The 15,209-nt window shown below is 40.4% G+C and overlaps 1 protein-coding gene across 6 annotated transcripts in view; it reads left to right on the top strand.

Moving 5' to 3' along the window:
* The window catches only part of TACC2 (transforming acidic coiled-coil containing protein 2), a 153,494-nt gene that overhangs the window by 94,846 nt on the left and 43,439 nt on the right, over positions 1 to 15,209 (top strand). For all 6 annotated transcript variants that reach the window (XM_075107437.1, XM_075107433.1, XM_075107434.1 and 3 more), the window contains one exon: positions 7,472 to 7,635. In XM_075107437.1, coding sequence (XP_074963538.1) covers positions 7,472 to 7,635 — 164 coding nt within the window. The remainder of the gene's footprint in view (positions 1 to 7,471; positions 7,636 to 15,209) is intronic.

The following is a 15,209-nucleotide window of genomic DNA, read 5'->3' on the forward strand; positions in this document are numbered from 1 at the left end:
GGGGTCCCTGAAAAGTCACCCACCCTTGAGCTTTGGTAGGCTAGGCTAAGGTTACTGGTTTTGCTCTCATCTGGACAAGACATTTTCAGAGCTATCTGGACTGTTGAATTCTTTTGGGAAACTCCATCATTTCAATGGTGTATTTTATTAGAGAGAAGGGAAATGTTGTTTGTGAGGTTTATGCCTATCAGATTTTGTAATGTGTTGGGTTTTATTACCATGCATTTAGCAGATCCTTGGATGCTAGGTTTGATAGGTAGGCTAATTCAGACACCAAATATTAATATTGAATACCTGAAGTAACCAGGTGAATCTACAACTGTATCCATGTGTTCTATATGTTGCTGTACAAATTTAATATTAGAATTTTCAATCTGTGGGGATGTTTAATATTCAAAACATGTAGGTGAACAACCAGCATGTTAAAAGAAGCTAATTATTGTGGAATGTCATGTTTAGCTGGGAGTCACTGAGTAGGCAAATACTGTACAAAAATGACAGCATACGAAGTTGACACATCTTTGATATTATCCTAACCTGGTGCTGGGATGAAAAAAATGACCTTCTGTTGTAGCTATAGAATATTCTTGGTCCTTGTGAGCAGGCCCTCGGGTCAGTTAATGGCTGCTGGCCTAAATTGGTAACTTGATCTCCAGGAAAGCAATTACCATTTGGCATCTCTTGATGATTTTGAATTATGATCCAGAGCTGTGTTTGTAAAAGTCTAAAAGACAGGAAAAAAAAAAAAAAAAAAGATTGTGTATATCTCAGTATTAGACTTGTGTAACTGCAACATGAGTGATACCACAAGATGAATTCGAAGATATTGTCAGTTATTGAACTTCATATAAACAGAAGGAAAAAACCCTCAAATGTAATGTGTACCGAGCCGTCTTTTTTCCCCCTCTGGACCCTGTATACATCCAGAGAGAAGCTGCTCATGCTGTTGAGAATCCCATCCTGAGTAGATAAGGCAGATTTGAGGTGGATGCAGAAGTGAGCTGAGCAAGACCATGTATGTGTAGCAGTTTAGTGGCAGAGTTGAGAGTGGGATTGATCTTTGTCTGGAGGAGATGTATCGCTGAAACATCCTGCCACAGCGTTCTTTGTTGTTGTTGTTTATTTGGTTTTGGTTGTTTTAAGAACTATATGGAAAAAACAGTGTAGCCATTGAAAGTGGCACCAGGAAATCTGAAAAGGTTTTATCAGACTGTTGACAGTGAAAGAGCTTTGACTGAAATTAATGTGCATCTCTGAGTGCCTTGCCTCTCTGGCTTTAGAACTCTGAAGTTTGGAGTTACTGAGTTTCTTTTCAAATCTGCCAGCCTGTGAGGCTCTTCCCAGTGCCGTATATGTGCCTGCTTAAGCAGCATGCAAACCAGATTGACCTTAGAAGTATACAGCCAGTCCTGCATCCTTGGTTATGATCTCATTAGTAAACCAGACCTGAATTATTCATGCAGGTTTTATGAGGATCATCTCTGAAAATGATCAATGGAGGTGAGACTACAGAACTTATTTCTCCTTTTTATTTCCAGCTCATCTCCCAACGGGTTTTACAAGAATAAAAACCAAAATCCATCTTCAGTATTAAATTGATCATTATAAGAAGTTGCCTTTTTTTTCCTGATTTAGATTCCTCTCATGGTGTGTGATAAATTGTTCAGTAAATACTCATGAGAAATTTATACCTTAACTTGAAGTTAGAACAGCTACAGATGGTTTGGAGGGTCAGGTCTGATGGAATCTGTGCGTTGCCTTTAGGTGTTGCCACAGGTTGTCCTTATGTATCAGCACTGCAGTGTTTGCTGATTTGGGTCCACAGGCTTTGGACTCCCTGTTCATCTCAGAGCCTTGCACGTACCTCTGGTGCACAGAAATCTCACTCTGGGAGACGAGCATTGCGTGATGTCCTTCTGGTAACAGATGCATGTGCCTTGTGCGCTCTTATTCATCATTTTATTCTTAAGGCCCAGGGAAACAGATCTGCAGATAACTCTAGTGTGGTTTTATGTGGCCTAGAGGTGATGTGTGTACTTGGGCAGCTATTTTCCCCTTGAACTGCAGATCTAGCCAGTTGTAAAGAACATGTGGATCTAAAGATGAGATGCAAAAAAAGACAAAATATCCATCTCTATCTTCTCCCCCTCAGGGAATACTGCTATCTCTCAGGAAAAGACTTTAGAAGTTAGAGCCAGTTAAACTGATCACGTAGGAATTACTTATCGTCTGAGACAGTCCTCAATTTCTCTGTACATTTCCAAACATCCCACAGACTACAGTTTGAGGGCAATCTGTAAACAACAGCTCTCCAGCAAAGCTTTGGAGTAATCCTTGCTTTTGTTTCATTACCCTCCAAGCACTCTTGGGTGGTAATTGAGCACAGTTTGGTTTTGTTGTTGTTGTATGTGTGTTGTAAGATTACCTGACCTTTTTCCACCTGATATGTTATGTTTCCAAATACACCACGAGAAGGAAATTGTCTCCTCTGGTCTGATGTCAGTAAAACAAAGGTACCTAGAGGCAAAACAATAGCAGATAGAGTTTTTTGAGTATCAGTGAGAAGGATGAATTTATGGAGTGCTAGCTGGGCACCAGTGATACTGCTGACAGGTATGAGAGACCTCAGTTAATCTGGGACATGTTCCACTAATAAGGCAAATTTAACATACTTTGTCCTGTGTAAAGTTTTGAAGAAAATATACAGATTTAAATACAGGTGGACAGAGGCTGTTCACCTTAGCTCTGATGGAGCAGATCCCCCTGAAGCTGGTCTTGATGTTGTTACTTGTGATTCCACAATCCCAGCTGGTGGAGAGCAGCTCCTTTGGCTCCATCCCCCTCTCCCCACACAGGCAGTGCTTCTCGGCAGTGCAAGTCCAGCTCCCAGCTTCAGAACTTCAAAATGTCACACCCCTATTGCTCTCCAGACTGTCTGTATTGCACACCAAGAGATCAGTGCTCCATAAGGTCATTAGGCATGGGTGATTTCTTTCTGAAGTGGGCTATATGCTAAATAAAAATTCTATATAGATTTGACTTGAAGTAACTCTACAAAAGCCTGTTGAGCTCCCTCGGCACATACCAGTTCCAGATTTCCTCCCTTGTGCCCTGCCATAAGAAGTGATGCTGCTGACCTCAGTCCTTGTGTCAAAGCCCTGCTTTTAAGTTGCTTTTATATACCAGACATCCCTCTTATTCCTGTGAAATAAAACCAGGGTGCACACTTGCGTTGGTTACTCTGCTGTCGTGTAAATATTAGAAGAATGTGAGACAGATGGCAGGGTTCTCGATGCGGCTGAAGGCCACAGCTCTGCAGACTACTTTTTAATGAATTGAGTTTCCAAGTGACAACTAGGATGACCTCACTTCAGGGGCTGTCGTGCCTGAAGAAGGCTAACAGTGAGGAGAGGCAGTGGAACGAAGAAAACTCATTCTTGCTTACTGAGTGCTTTCCAGCTACAGTGTCAAGAAGGCAATTTTTCATTCTGAAATAGAGAAGGATTTAAAATTATAAGCATCTGTGGTTTACAAAAAAAGGTAATGTAACTTATGAGGCTGGATTTCTACAAGACCAAAGGTGAAGAAAAATCAACCCTAGTGACTCCCTCTAGTATTTCCTCCAGAGATTTATGTAACAGGCTGGGCAAGACCTCAAAGTTTCCAGATGAAAGTGGGAGTGCTCCTGCTCCACAAGTTGATGCAGTGTTGCCAGAGTTGTATTGGTCTAGTAGGATTCTTGCATTTCTTGGTCCCCGCTGCTTCTTTCCCCGCCCCGCCTACATGTTACATTTAATGTTTACTGGCATCTTTAAAGAAGGGAGGTGTAAGAGATGAACTAGAAGAATATTTCTGGTCATTTTGTATTCTATCACTATCATCTAATAATTTTGTAGCTTCTACAGTCTATACTTTTTTGCCTATTTGTACAAAACCCAAAGGCTACAGGTGGAAATTAAGGCATATGCTATCAAGGCAAGCTCCCACTGATTTCCCAAGCTGGCCGAAAGGCGGCGTGAATGTGTGTTCCTTCCTGTAGCTTTTATTTCATTGCCACCCTGCAAACTAGTCCTGCAGACTTGGACACTGCACTTGCACACCCCATCTCCACAACATTATGACCTGGGGCCAACAAATGAGTTCTCCATCTCTAAAACCCATGCATCGCATCTTACGGGGCTTCATCCTCAGCTGGAGCTTCAGAGTAATATTCTAGATGATACAAGGGCTCTTCCTTTCATGAGAGCCTGCCCACAGCTGGATCTGTGGTGGCTGCTCCTTGCACAGCTTTGAAATGGTACAGATTCTCATGGCATATCACAATTTGGCAATGTGTTTTATACTGTGAACTCCACGGCAGCATTATTTTCTTTCTGTGTATTCCAAGTATTTCTCAGAGAAAGGACGTTATGAATAGAACTGGCTGAAATATGTAATTTCCTTTTCACAGGAAATCCTGTTCTGGGAAAATCTTTTCTTACAGTTTGATAGTAGGACTGTAGTCTTAAAAATATCCTACGCAAGAGAGACCGTTCGGATTTTCCTGAAGGAAAACTAAACACAGGGTCTAATTTTTCCAGGATACATGTAGACCTTGGAGCGTAGTCCTAGTATGTGCTTCCAGGCTTTATGCTCTCTCCCAGATCCTAGGCTGTGACAAAGAACGATTTTCTGGTATTCAGCTTCCCTTCATATTTCTTTGTTAAATACAGTATTTTGCCAGCACGATTGCTTCTCATAACAAACTCAGCAGCATGTGGGTTACAGTTAAGACAGTTCTTACTTGATTACACTGCTGCTTGTGGAGGGCTGCAGCTGAAAATTAGGAGTATTGCAGCAGAATCTCTTGGGGGTTATTAAATATTAGCAAAATGAAACCTCGTGCTGGAGCTCGAGCACCACAACTGTCTGTCCACAGACTCAGGAGGTTCTGCAGTGTGGAAGCTCTTACAGTGAACAGAAAAGAATAGACATTTCTTTGCTTCAAATGCTTATGCCCACCTCATCCAAGGGAAGAGGCCAAGTCAACACAGGTAGTTCGTTTAAAAGGGAGAGAAACATGCACAAAGTTTTTCCATCATTTAAATAAAGGAGGGGAAGACACAGAACTGTGCCATCAGGCCAGTTTTAACAAAGCCATTACAGATACGAGTAGGACGTGAAAATAGAGACTCTTTAAAGTTTCAGTGATAGGATATGTCTATATATTTAATGTATATGTTACATGTGCTATACAGACAGTTTGGAAGAAAAAGGGGTCTAAACATGTGCAACCATTATTGTTTCAGTATTACAGAGCAATGCCTTGGGTTCGAAATGAAGAGTGTGAAGCATTAATTAAGTACAGCGCAATGCAGGATTATGAGAAAGCCTGAGAGATACGAATTACCTTTCATTTTGTTGGTTTAGATGATAACTTTCTAGGTTTATTTTTATGACACAATAAACATTTTGCTACTGGGAGAATATCGTACAACTCTGTTTGTCTTTGATTCTTCAACTTAAAAGTTTCCTGAACCAGCTTTGTGGAAGGAAGAGAAAGCATTATTTTGTTGAATACCTATTGTGCAGCTTTATTTACAGAAGCTCTTTGTTTGCAGCTTTTCTTCAGCTTTTTTAAGCTGAAGTTATTTTGAACTTAAAACGTGGTATATCTTTGAAGGGATATAATTTAAAATGCAGCAGCTTACCTCTTCCAATTTGTTTGTTCTGTGGCCTGATGAATGATTATCATTTAAGCAATTACATGAAGAAGGTATTTTGAGGAGCTGCAGCAATAGCTATAATCAGAAGCCAGGCACACTATTTTTAAGCAGTTCCCCGGGCAGTGACATAAGTTTGGGGAAGAAAAAAATTCTCCCAAAATCCCTGAGTAATGCAAACACGCAAAGCTATTAGCTAGTAGAAATCCTTCTGCTTTGCACAGGCGTAGAGGCGACTAGTCAGGGGAGACAGTGGTGGGCGCTGGGCTGTGGCATGCGCCCCGACTGTGTGTGAGGAGGTGGGAGCCCTCATTGGGATTCTGCGGAGGCAGCCAGGGAGAATCGGGTCCACTGTGCTCCTCAAGCTGTCAGGGGTGACATCGAGGTCTTTTCTTCCCCAGCTCACCAAAGGCTTCATGCTGCGACAGATTTAGGCAAATGTAATCGAATGCAAATCTTGTACTTGCACTGACATTGTGCTGCTTAAAATAATCATGAGCTTTGAGAAACCAAACAGAATCAGGCAGCTCAGAGCTATCTTTTGACTTGAACAAACTGAGAAGAGTCCTCGGTTCAGGATGGCTTGTAGAATGCTTCTGGGGGATGAAACGGCTTTTCATTTCATGGCAGATTTTGTCCCTTTTGCACCGTCGTGTGGGGTGCAGACAGCCGTAAGGAGCAGTGAAGACTACAGCCATGCAAAGAATCACTGGAAACAGGCAAATCAGTCTTGTCCTTTAGGAAACTGTTGTATTCAATTCACTTTATTACAGATCAGCAGTAAAAATCTACATCTGACCAACAGAAACGCTTATTGAACATATAATGAACATACATTCAGCACATATTGAATATGACACCGTTGTTACTGCATTCCTTGCTCCCAAAAAGAAGGCTTCAAGAATAAATGTTTAAAAGCTAAAATTTGGTCTCAGTTTGGTTTAAGAACAAATAAGATCTATAGTTGTCAGATTTAGAAGGACAGTTTCCTAAGGCTGTACTGCTGTAAGAGCAAGTTGTGTGTCCTGTTGTGGTTTAGATCTTTGCTTAATGTTTAGGTTACCTATTGTTTTGTACAGTTGCTGCCTTTCAAGCTTGTTTCATTTGATTGGCTCCATTTTGGGGGCTGTTGTTCCCTTGCAGGGTTTTTGTGTCTGCGTGAGCACATGGTGCTAGAAAGGGGTTACTGATAATACCAGGACTCCATGCGTTTTACAGGTTGTCTTACCTTGTGTAACAAAGCCATACGCTTTCTGTTTGAAAAGGGCTACGGTAAAATTCTGCTAAAGCTAGAATGTAGTATTTGCATGGGAGCAGGATGCACGGGGATTTCCTGTACCTCGGGTATCTCTGTATCTGCTTTCTCACCTGTAGGAGCACACACAGAAATTTGGTGCTATTTTAGATGTTTTTTTTCATGAAGCTATGAAATTTCTTGAGGGGTGTCAGTGGTGCTGTCTGCATGGTTGAGCCACCGTCACAGTGGAAAGGAGGAGGCTTTGCAGGACGGATATATTTCCAAGTGCATGTTCACTTCTGTAACACAAAGAAGTCTTATGTGACATAAATATTTATATATGGAGAAGACCATAGCGATGACATTCTGCTCTGGTAACCATATTGCAATGTAAAATCTCCTTTGGGAAATGCAGAGGTAGCCTGATAGCTGAGGTTTATGCCATCAGTTCAGAAAGCCCTGCATTTCCAAGCATGACCTGCAAACATGAATCTTCACTCTGCTCACTAGTCTCTCATTTGATTTTTACCAGGAGCTCTGACTCTGAAGAAGCATTTGAGACCCCAGAGTCCACTACACCGGTAAAGGCACCACCTTCACCTCCGCAGCCACCCTCCGAAGCGGCGGCGGCAGCAGCAGTTGTAGCAGACATAGCAGAACAAGAAATAAAGCCCCAGCTGTCCTTGGAAGACACAGGTAACGAGCATGTAATGAGTGCAAGGGGTTACTGGGGAAGGTGAAGCTGCAGGGAGGTGTTTGTGTTAGCACAGGCAAGGAATTGATGCCAATAAAATGTTTCCTGCAAGGTTAGTTGATGTGTGGTGGGCCTTATCCATGCTGAGAGGAAAAACCCTGTCGCTGCCGGGAATAAAGTATTGGAGAATCTCTCTGTAACATTTGACAAAATATAAAGAAAGGAGAGGTTTTCTAGAAAAACCTGTCTTCCTTTTGAATCAAACGTCATCCCCTCCTGTCAGAATTGTAAGATATTTACAGAGTCAGATGAATAAAAAAATTGAGGTATGAGGTACAGGTGCAGGTACCTGCATAGGCACCATTAACAATGACAGTTAACTAAATGTTATTTTCAGTATTACCAGCTGAAACAGAAGGTAAACAAAAAGCTTATTTATAGAACAAAAGAAATATTTATATTAGCTCTATGGTACAGTATTACTCTATGGAACAGTATAGGAGGAACACGGGAGTATGTGTGAATGTATGCATAATGTACATACGTACATACATATAATATACATACATAAAAATTGGTACATACTGGCAAAGTAACCTTTAAAAAGGGAATATTCTGTTTAAAAAAACCAGATAAACTCTTTAGCCAGAAAAAGTGTTCTTTGTTCTCCCAATTGAATAATGGAATATGAGGGAGTAGAAAGCACTCTGTTACCCAAAATAGCTTTGTTTGGGCTGTCAGATGACAGCTCAACAGTTTAAGATTGAATTCCCCATTATGCTGTCTTCACTCCCATCTACAAGTCAAGTCATCTTGATCATATGGCTAAATTGTATAAAGGTAATTTTACTCTAAACAGACTAAAGCTCACTTGTCTTTCATTTGGAAACATGTTCAGCATTGCCAGGAGTGTTTTAAAGCTTCCATTGCCGCTGTAGAAGTGGCTGTGTTTAGCAGTGGGCAAAACCATGCCCATGGCTCATGTGTATGTTATAAAGGCTGTCCAGCTTTGATTTAAACCTTCGTGAAAGTGACAAATAAGTCTTGCAAATGTCTTGAGCCACCTAATGCATTTCTGGGAGTTATGCATTAAGGAATGCTCTTTAAGATCCTGATTATTATATGAGTTTATAAAAAGCTAGAAAGGTGTTCAACAAACTGATTCCACAAAATAAAAATTAAATACTGAGACATCCTGAGACTTTTTCTTTTCTGCTCTTACAGTTCCCTCTTCACTGTAGCAAACAACATTACTCATTCTCCATCTTCTTTCCTTTTCTAATCTTTTGTAATCTAATGATTACAAAATAAGTGCTGAGAGAACAAAAGAACATATATGCTAAACAGGGTTGGAATGTGGTTTTAATTACTGCAGTAGATTATCTTCAAACCCTTGATTACACATGTGCTTCCCTGGCACATGTGCTTCTTTTCTCCCTACATCCCAGATCTCCCCCTCCTTTCTTTCAGATATTTTTGAAGAAAGGTAGGAAACTGAATATATCTATTCACAGCCAGCATGAACTATGTTGAAGGCCATTGGATGGCAGAGATGAAAACATTTCATTTGCAGCTAAGATTTGTTCATGGGAGGCAAGTTACCACAAATGAACAGAGCTATGTTCAGCATCCCAAAATTATGCAAAATGAAGTTACACAACAGGGTAATTTCTGTGAGGGAAGCAAGATGTGTAATGGACAAAAAATTCAAATGTAGGAGGGCAATGCAAAGCACTCATTTGTTCTGGAAATCTTTAGAAGAAATTAATAATACTAAGACCATAGCTTAGGTGTTTACATGCTTCTTCAGAAATGAGAACAGTTAAACATTTTGTACTTCATAAACCACTTGAGTAACAGTTATCTTGTAGTTTGCTTACCTCATAGGTTATGCATGTGGCTGCAACAAAGAAAATTAGTCTCTTCCTCGGGGCTTATGGGCAGTTGAAGCAGAGTTCCTCGTTGGTATCATACAGCTAAATAAATAGGTTTCAGTAAAAGAGGAGTAAGGAATACGGGCAACCAGACAGCCTGGCACACACACAGGCTGAGGCAGCAACGTCCATCTGGGTTTCTGGTTCACCCGCTGCATGGCTTTTTCTTCTACATGAGGCTGGTGACAGAGCGTGTGCTTGGGTGGAAGGAGGAGGCGTAGTAAGTTTTTTAAAGGATTATTTTATCTATATCTGACTATAATTACTTGTGCAGACGGTTGCAGTTATGCTGCATGATATCATTAACGCAACAGCTGGACCCCACTGGTGGACAGCCAAGAGGAGAGTTTTTAATTAGGTTGACTTCAACACTGGCTTAATAAATATGATGAAAGTGAAATATAGCTAGACTCACCCTGGGTTTGTGCCAGCTCCTGGTGGGGCAAAACCTGCTGCATGGCTCCAGTCCATCAGCAGCAGAGCAGAAGAGGGGAGTCAGTCTGCGGGCGAGTCTGGAGGCGAAGGGGAGTAACAGAGCATGTACGGAAACTACCTCTGAACCCAGAAAGTGTCACTAATGAGCCCTCCCCTTCGTCCGTAAATACTTTGTTGTTGGGAACGTGGGTTATACTCTCGAGAGAAATGACTTTGAGGGTGCTTTTTATTTTTTTTTTATTATCTTGGTAGTATTTTAAATATTGTTGCCTGTCTCATCAGCTTCACATAGCAGTGTTCCCTTGTCCCTTGTGCCAACCATCTGAGCACCAGAAAGTGCCCCAAGCCCTTTCTCCCACATACCCCTGTTTCTGGCCAGGAATTCCTGCCTAGGCAGGGGCATTTCTTCTGCCTCCCTGCTGCCTTCCGCAGTTAATTAATGAATTCAGATTATATACACAGGGGAGGTGTGAGAGCTGGAATCTGCTCAGTGCACTACAGCCTGCCGATCAGGGGATGGGAGACCTAATTCAGGTCCTTCTTGTGCCAGAGAAATTGAGGTCAGGCTTTCCAGTAGAGAGATAACGACCCAGACAAAAACAAACCAATTTTTTGTGATGGAAAACATTCTTCTTCAGTGTTTTTCCTCTTGAAACCTTACAGAGAAAAGTTGTAAATAAACTTAAATCCAAAGTTTTCTCTCACAATAAATGGCAAAAGTATTTTTACAGTAATTTTTAATATAGCGTTACTAATTGACTTCATAACTTCAAAGGCTTCTCATAACCAGCATAAGCTGAAATAGTCTGTGTTTCAAAATTTCTAGTATTAGGTAATTCCGATTCCTATATGCAATGGGTTAACTGTACTTGTCTCCTGAGTTATTCCATTATAATGGAGTATGTGGGTTCATGCCGTATGTATTTTCCAATGGTTTCTCTTTGTTTGTTTTTCTCTAGAAAACACAATTAGAATTTAATTTCTTGGGTATTTGCTTTATTAGGACCGGTTAAGTTTTGTTTCTAAGCCTTTCAAAATAGTGTTTCATTTTGTTTCCAGCTCATCAGTGTCAAGGCCTTCTCAGTCTATTGGGGTTTCCCCATTTTAGAGATGTATCAACAAGGAAGAAATGCTCAGCTGTCCTAGTGCACAGTGCAACTCCTCCTCTAGAATTTGTTGTAATTTAAAGGGAAAAATATTTAAAAATACCTAGAAGTACTTTATATGTTCCAACTCCTTCATATATTTTCGTTATTCATAAAGAAATAGTCAGATTTAGATTCAATAAGCTCATAGCTGGTGCAGATACTTCATTTTCTTCTTCAAAATATCTTTACAACAAATCTGAAGTGCCATAGTTGTTGGAAATGTTTCCTTCTGTGAGCACATCCTGGGAGAGCGCCCTGCCTGCGCTGTGGTGGGGGATGCCCCGGCATGCTGTGTCCTGTCTTGCTGGCACCGCCGTGCTCAGGGAGGGGAAGGCACAGAACATGGAGAGCTCTGCAGGTGAGGAGAACAGCGATACTGCAGCAAAATGAAACCAGGCTGCTTTGGTTCTTCTGTAGCTCCTTGTGCAGCTATTGCTGCTGAGTTTCTGCAGTTCTTTCCCAAGGCTGTACAAAGATAGGCTGTCTGATATAAATCCTAACGCCAGTCCTGCTCTGAACCTACAAATGCCTCCTATCCTTTCATATTCAGTATAAAGCAGCAGTAGCAATGTAGTAAAGCTTTAATATAATCATTAGTGGATAGATTGGAGCACATGCATGGGATTTGTTGCTGTTCAGACCATTTATGGATCTTTATTTAAAGAAGGCTGAGTTAAGTGAGGTGCGTGTCTACCTCGCTGTTCTTGTGGGACATTGAAGCTTTACTGTCATCTGAAGTGCCATCAAAATCTTGCTATTTTGTAATGTCCAAAAAAAGAATTCTGTAGTTGACTGGAAATGTTTTTCGATTATTTTTTTTTTTAATTCCTTTTTGTTGATACTAACAATAGAAACTTGGTTTATTAATGCAAACAGTCTTATAATATCTTTCTAGCAACTTTTGCATCTGCCATAAGGGTGACAGGTGAAAATGCCAAGCATTAAACACGTCATGGAGCTCTCATTTAGAGGTGTCATCACCCGGATACTAGAAGCCTGGGGGGGTTTTGTTGTTGGTTTTGGGTTTGGGATTGTTTTTGTTTTTCATGCCTGATCCATGGAAAATTTCTCTGAAATCAGGGAAATTTCCTGTGGAAGGAGCTGAACTTGGACCTTCATTTTTAAGGAATGAAATGGGAGGGGTTTTGGGGGGGATTGGCCATTTTTTATGGCAAGGTAAGTGTCCCTGCTATCACTCATGTTCTTGGAATGCTTTATAACACTTAATATCTACCTGTGGGCAGCTCTTACCAGTATAAATTGTGGGTGACTGTCAGCGCCAATAAAAGGCGTAAACCATATTTAAAACCTTGTGCTGGCCTCTCTCTAGGGCAAGTCCTGCCTTAATTTTCGTAGCTTGTGTTGTAGCATGTTCCTTTGCAATCAGATTGCATTTTAATAAAATACTGTAATTAGTAATACTGATTTGCTTAATTCTGTGCTGTAGAAGGACAAATGGCACTGCTTTCTGAAAAGGCTGTTAATGTCGGGGAAGAATGGTCTTCATATTGCTTTGTATTAATAAAGCCGTGCTGTTTTGCGATAGCGAGTACCTTTCCTATCTTCCTCGCCAGCATTTCTGCTGTTACTTGTACTGGGCCCGTTCTGTTTTAATGCCAGAAGAGTCTAACAGCAGCACTTCACTTCTACCAAAAGCTGTGTTTTCTGGGACAGTTTCACATATTGTTTCATAAAGAAACAAAAAAAAGTATCACAGTAACGAGTCGAGTGACACTCTGCAGACATCTGTACTTTAAGTAAAGGATTTGATTAGGAGAAAGTTGTGAAATAAACAATTAAAGAAGATTAAAGCTCTGCACTATGTGGAGCACACCAAATTTGAATGCTGTTTTGCTTTGAGTAGCTGGAAAGCCTTGTAGGGTCTCTTTACTGCTGTGATGCATCCCTAACCTCAGCTCTACCATGCCTGTTATTTGCAGTCCAAGTCCTGCAGGGCATAGGTTTATTTTATTTTATTTTGTTTTGTTTAAATGCATGTTTGTACTGACTTTGAACAGGGGGCCTCAATCCTGTTGAGGCCTTTGGCGCATGCTGGAATGAAAACAAGGTGTAATTGCAGATGACTTCATGTTCAGATCTCCCTTTTATTTCACGCTGACCTACATTTATACTCTGCTGACATATTAGAGCTACGCCAGTGTTTGCTGTAATGTATTCCCATTACGTGTCTTCCATTCCCGTTTCAGTGTAAAATGTAGATTAGCCTAATGCTGGAGTTTTGTGGCACTCTTTGAGTCCCCTTAACAGGAGTCCCATCACTGTCAGAAAGGGATGCGTGTATGAAGTGAGCTCCAGCTCAGCTGGCAAATCAAGTCTAATTAATGACCTCTCAGCCAGGCTGAAACCAACCCCAACCCAGCAGAGATTAAGGAGAAAAATAAACTTTCCTGAAGTACTGCCATGTTATTAGCATTCATTTAGCAGAATAACACATTAAAATATTATTTTAATTGATGTAACTTAGTAAACATTCACAGTCTTAAAAGAGAAGCCGGGTAGCTGTCATTCCTTTGACAATCTCTGGAAATATGTGATGCCACTCTAAGGTACTGCTTTGGGAAATGTGTCCAATTTCCCTAAATCGTTTCTGTCTTCTACATTCATAAATAATAATTCTTGTAATCTCTATGCAGACATATAATTTCCTCTGTTCTTAATCCATTAATAGCTTCTGACTAAAAGTAATTATTGATTGCCAGTATTGCATTTATGAGCAACATTAATGAATGTAGCTGAGCAAAATGGGAATTATTTTGCAAAACATGCCAGGACTGGAATGAAAAAGATGTGTAGAAATTTCCCTGAAATCATTTAAAGATGAAAAAAGCATTCATTTTTGTTTGACTGGTTTTTTTTTTATATAATTGCATAATTTTAAAAACTGACAACATGAGGAATGCTGCGTTGCTTCATAGGAGTCACTGGGGCATTTTGCTGCGGTACATATCAGTGAGAGCTCAGAGCAGCTGGCTTACCCCAGCTTGAGCCATGAGCTGGGGAGAGATTTCCCCGGTCTCCGATACCCTGACTGGGGCATGCACACGTAGGCGGAGGTGGCTGTGTTACACTCAGACAGGGAGCAGTGCAATGACACCAGGAACAAACCATATTCAGAATTTGTAAAACATTTTCGTACTGAACTTTTATGAACTGGAAGGCAGAAAGGAGCATCACCGTAGTCCTTTCCTACCTATGTATTTTCTACCTTTTTTTATATGCACTGTGTATTTTTCTACTTTGTCCAATATAGTTGTATCCCAAGTCAAGAGACTTCTAGAAAACTTTTTAGGATTCCATCAATAAGCAATCCTTTAATCACAATGAAAAGCTGCTCAATCTAACAGTTTTAGTATATAATTTTCTTTTCATTGATGAGTTAGAACTACACTTTGAGAAATCTCTTTTAAATAATTTGTAGGAAACTTCTAGTGGACTTTTTTAAGGAATATTTTCAGCTGTGGATATCTGTACAGTATTCCAATTGACTGATTTTCTTACCTTTACCATAATTTATTTAATATGAAATTCTCAGCGAATCATGTCTCATTATAAACTTGGAATTACAAGGTCAAATTCGAGTGTGTTGACTGCTTGGGGCAGGGAGAGGAGCAGTATTGATGGGTTATGGAGAGGAAGCCATGTTCCTCTGGGAAATTGGTCAAAATAGCACATGGGAAACAAAACTTAAGATCAACATGTAATTGCTGAAGAACCAGTCAATTTACAGGGAATTTACTGCATAAGAGCTCTGACACAGTTCTGTGTGGACTCTTTATAACAGTAGAAAACGGAAGTAATAAAGTGCTTAGTGTTCAGTTTTTCTGGTATTTGGCATATTAGCACGTTATGGTAATATCCATCTCTTTAACTAAGTGATAATTAGTTTAGAAGAGATGCTCCAGAGGCTATTGCAAATGCATATTTTGTGTTTTCATGAAACTAGCCTTGAATACTTTTCTGGGGAGAACGGAACTATTTTTTTCCTCTAATCTAGTTCATATATTGGAAATGCCACTTTGCTTTGTATGTCCTTTAATC

The sequence above is a fragment of the Phalacrocorax aristotelis genome, chromosome 12 (assembly GCF_949628215.1).
Source record: "Phalacrocorax aristotelis chromosome 12, bGulAri2.1, whole genome shotgun sequence".
NCBI classification, from domain to species: Eukaryota; Metazoa; Chordata; class Aves; order Suliformes; family Phalacrocoracidae; genus Phalacrocorax; species Phalacrocorax aristotelis.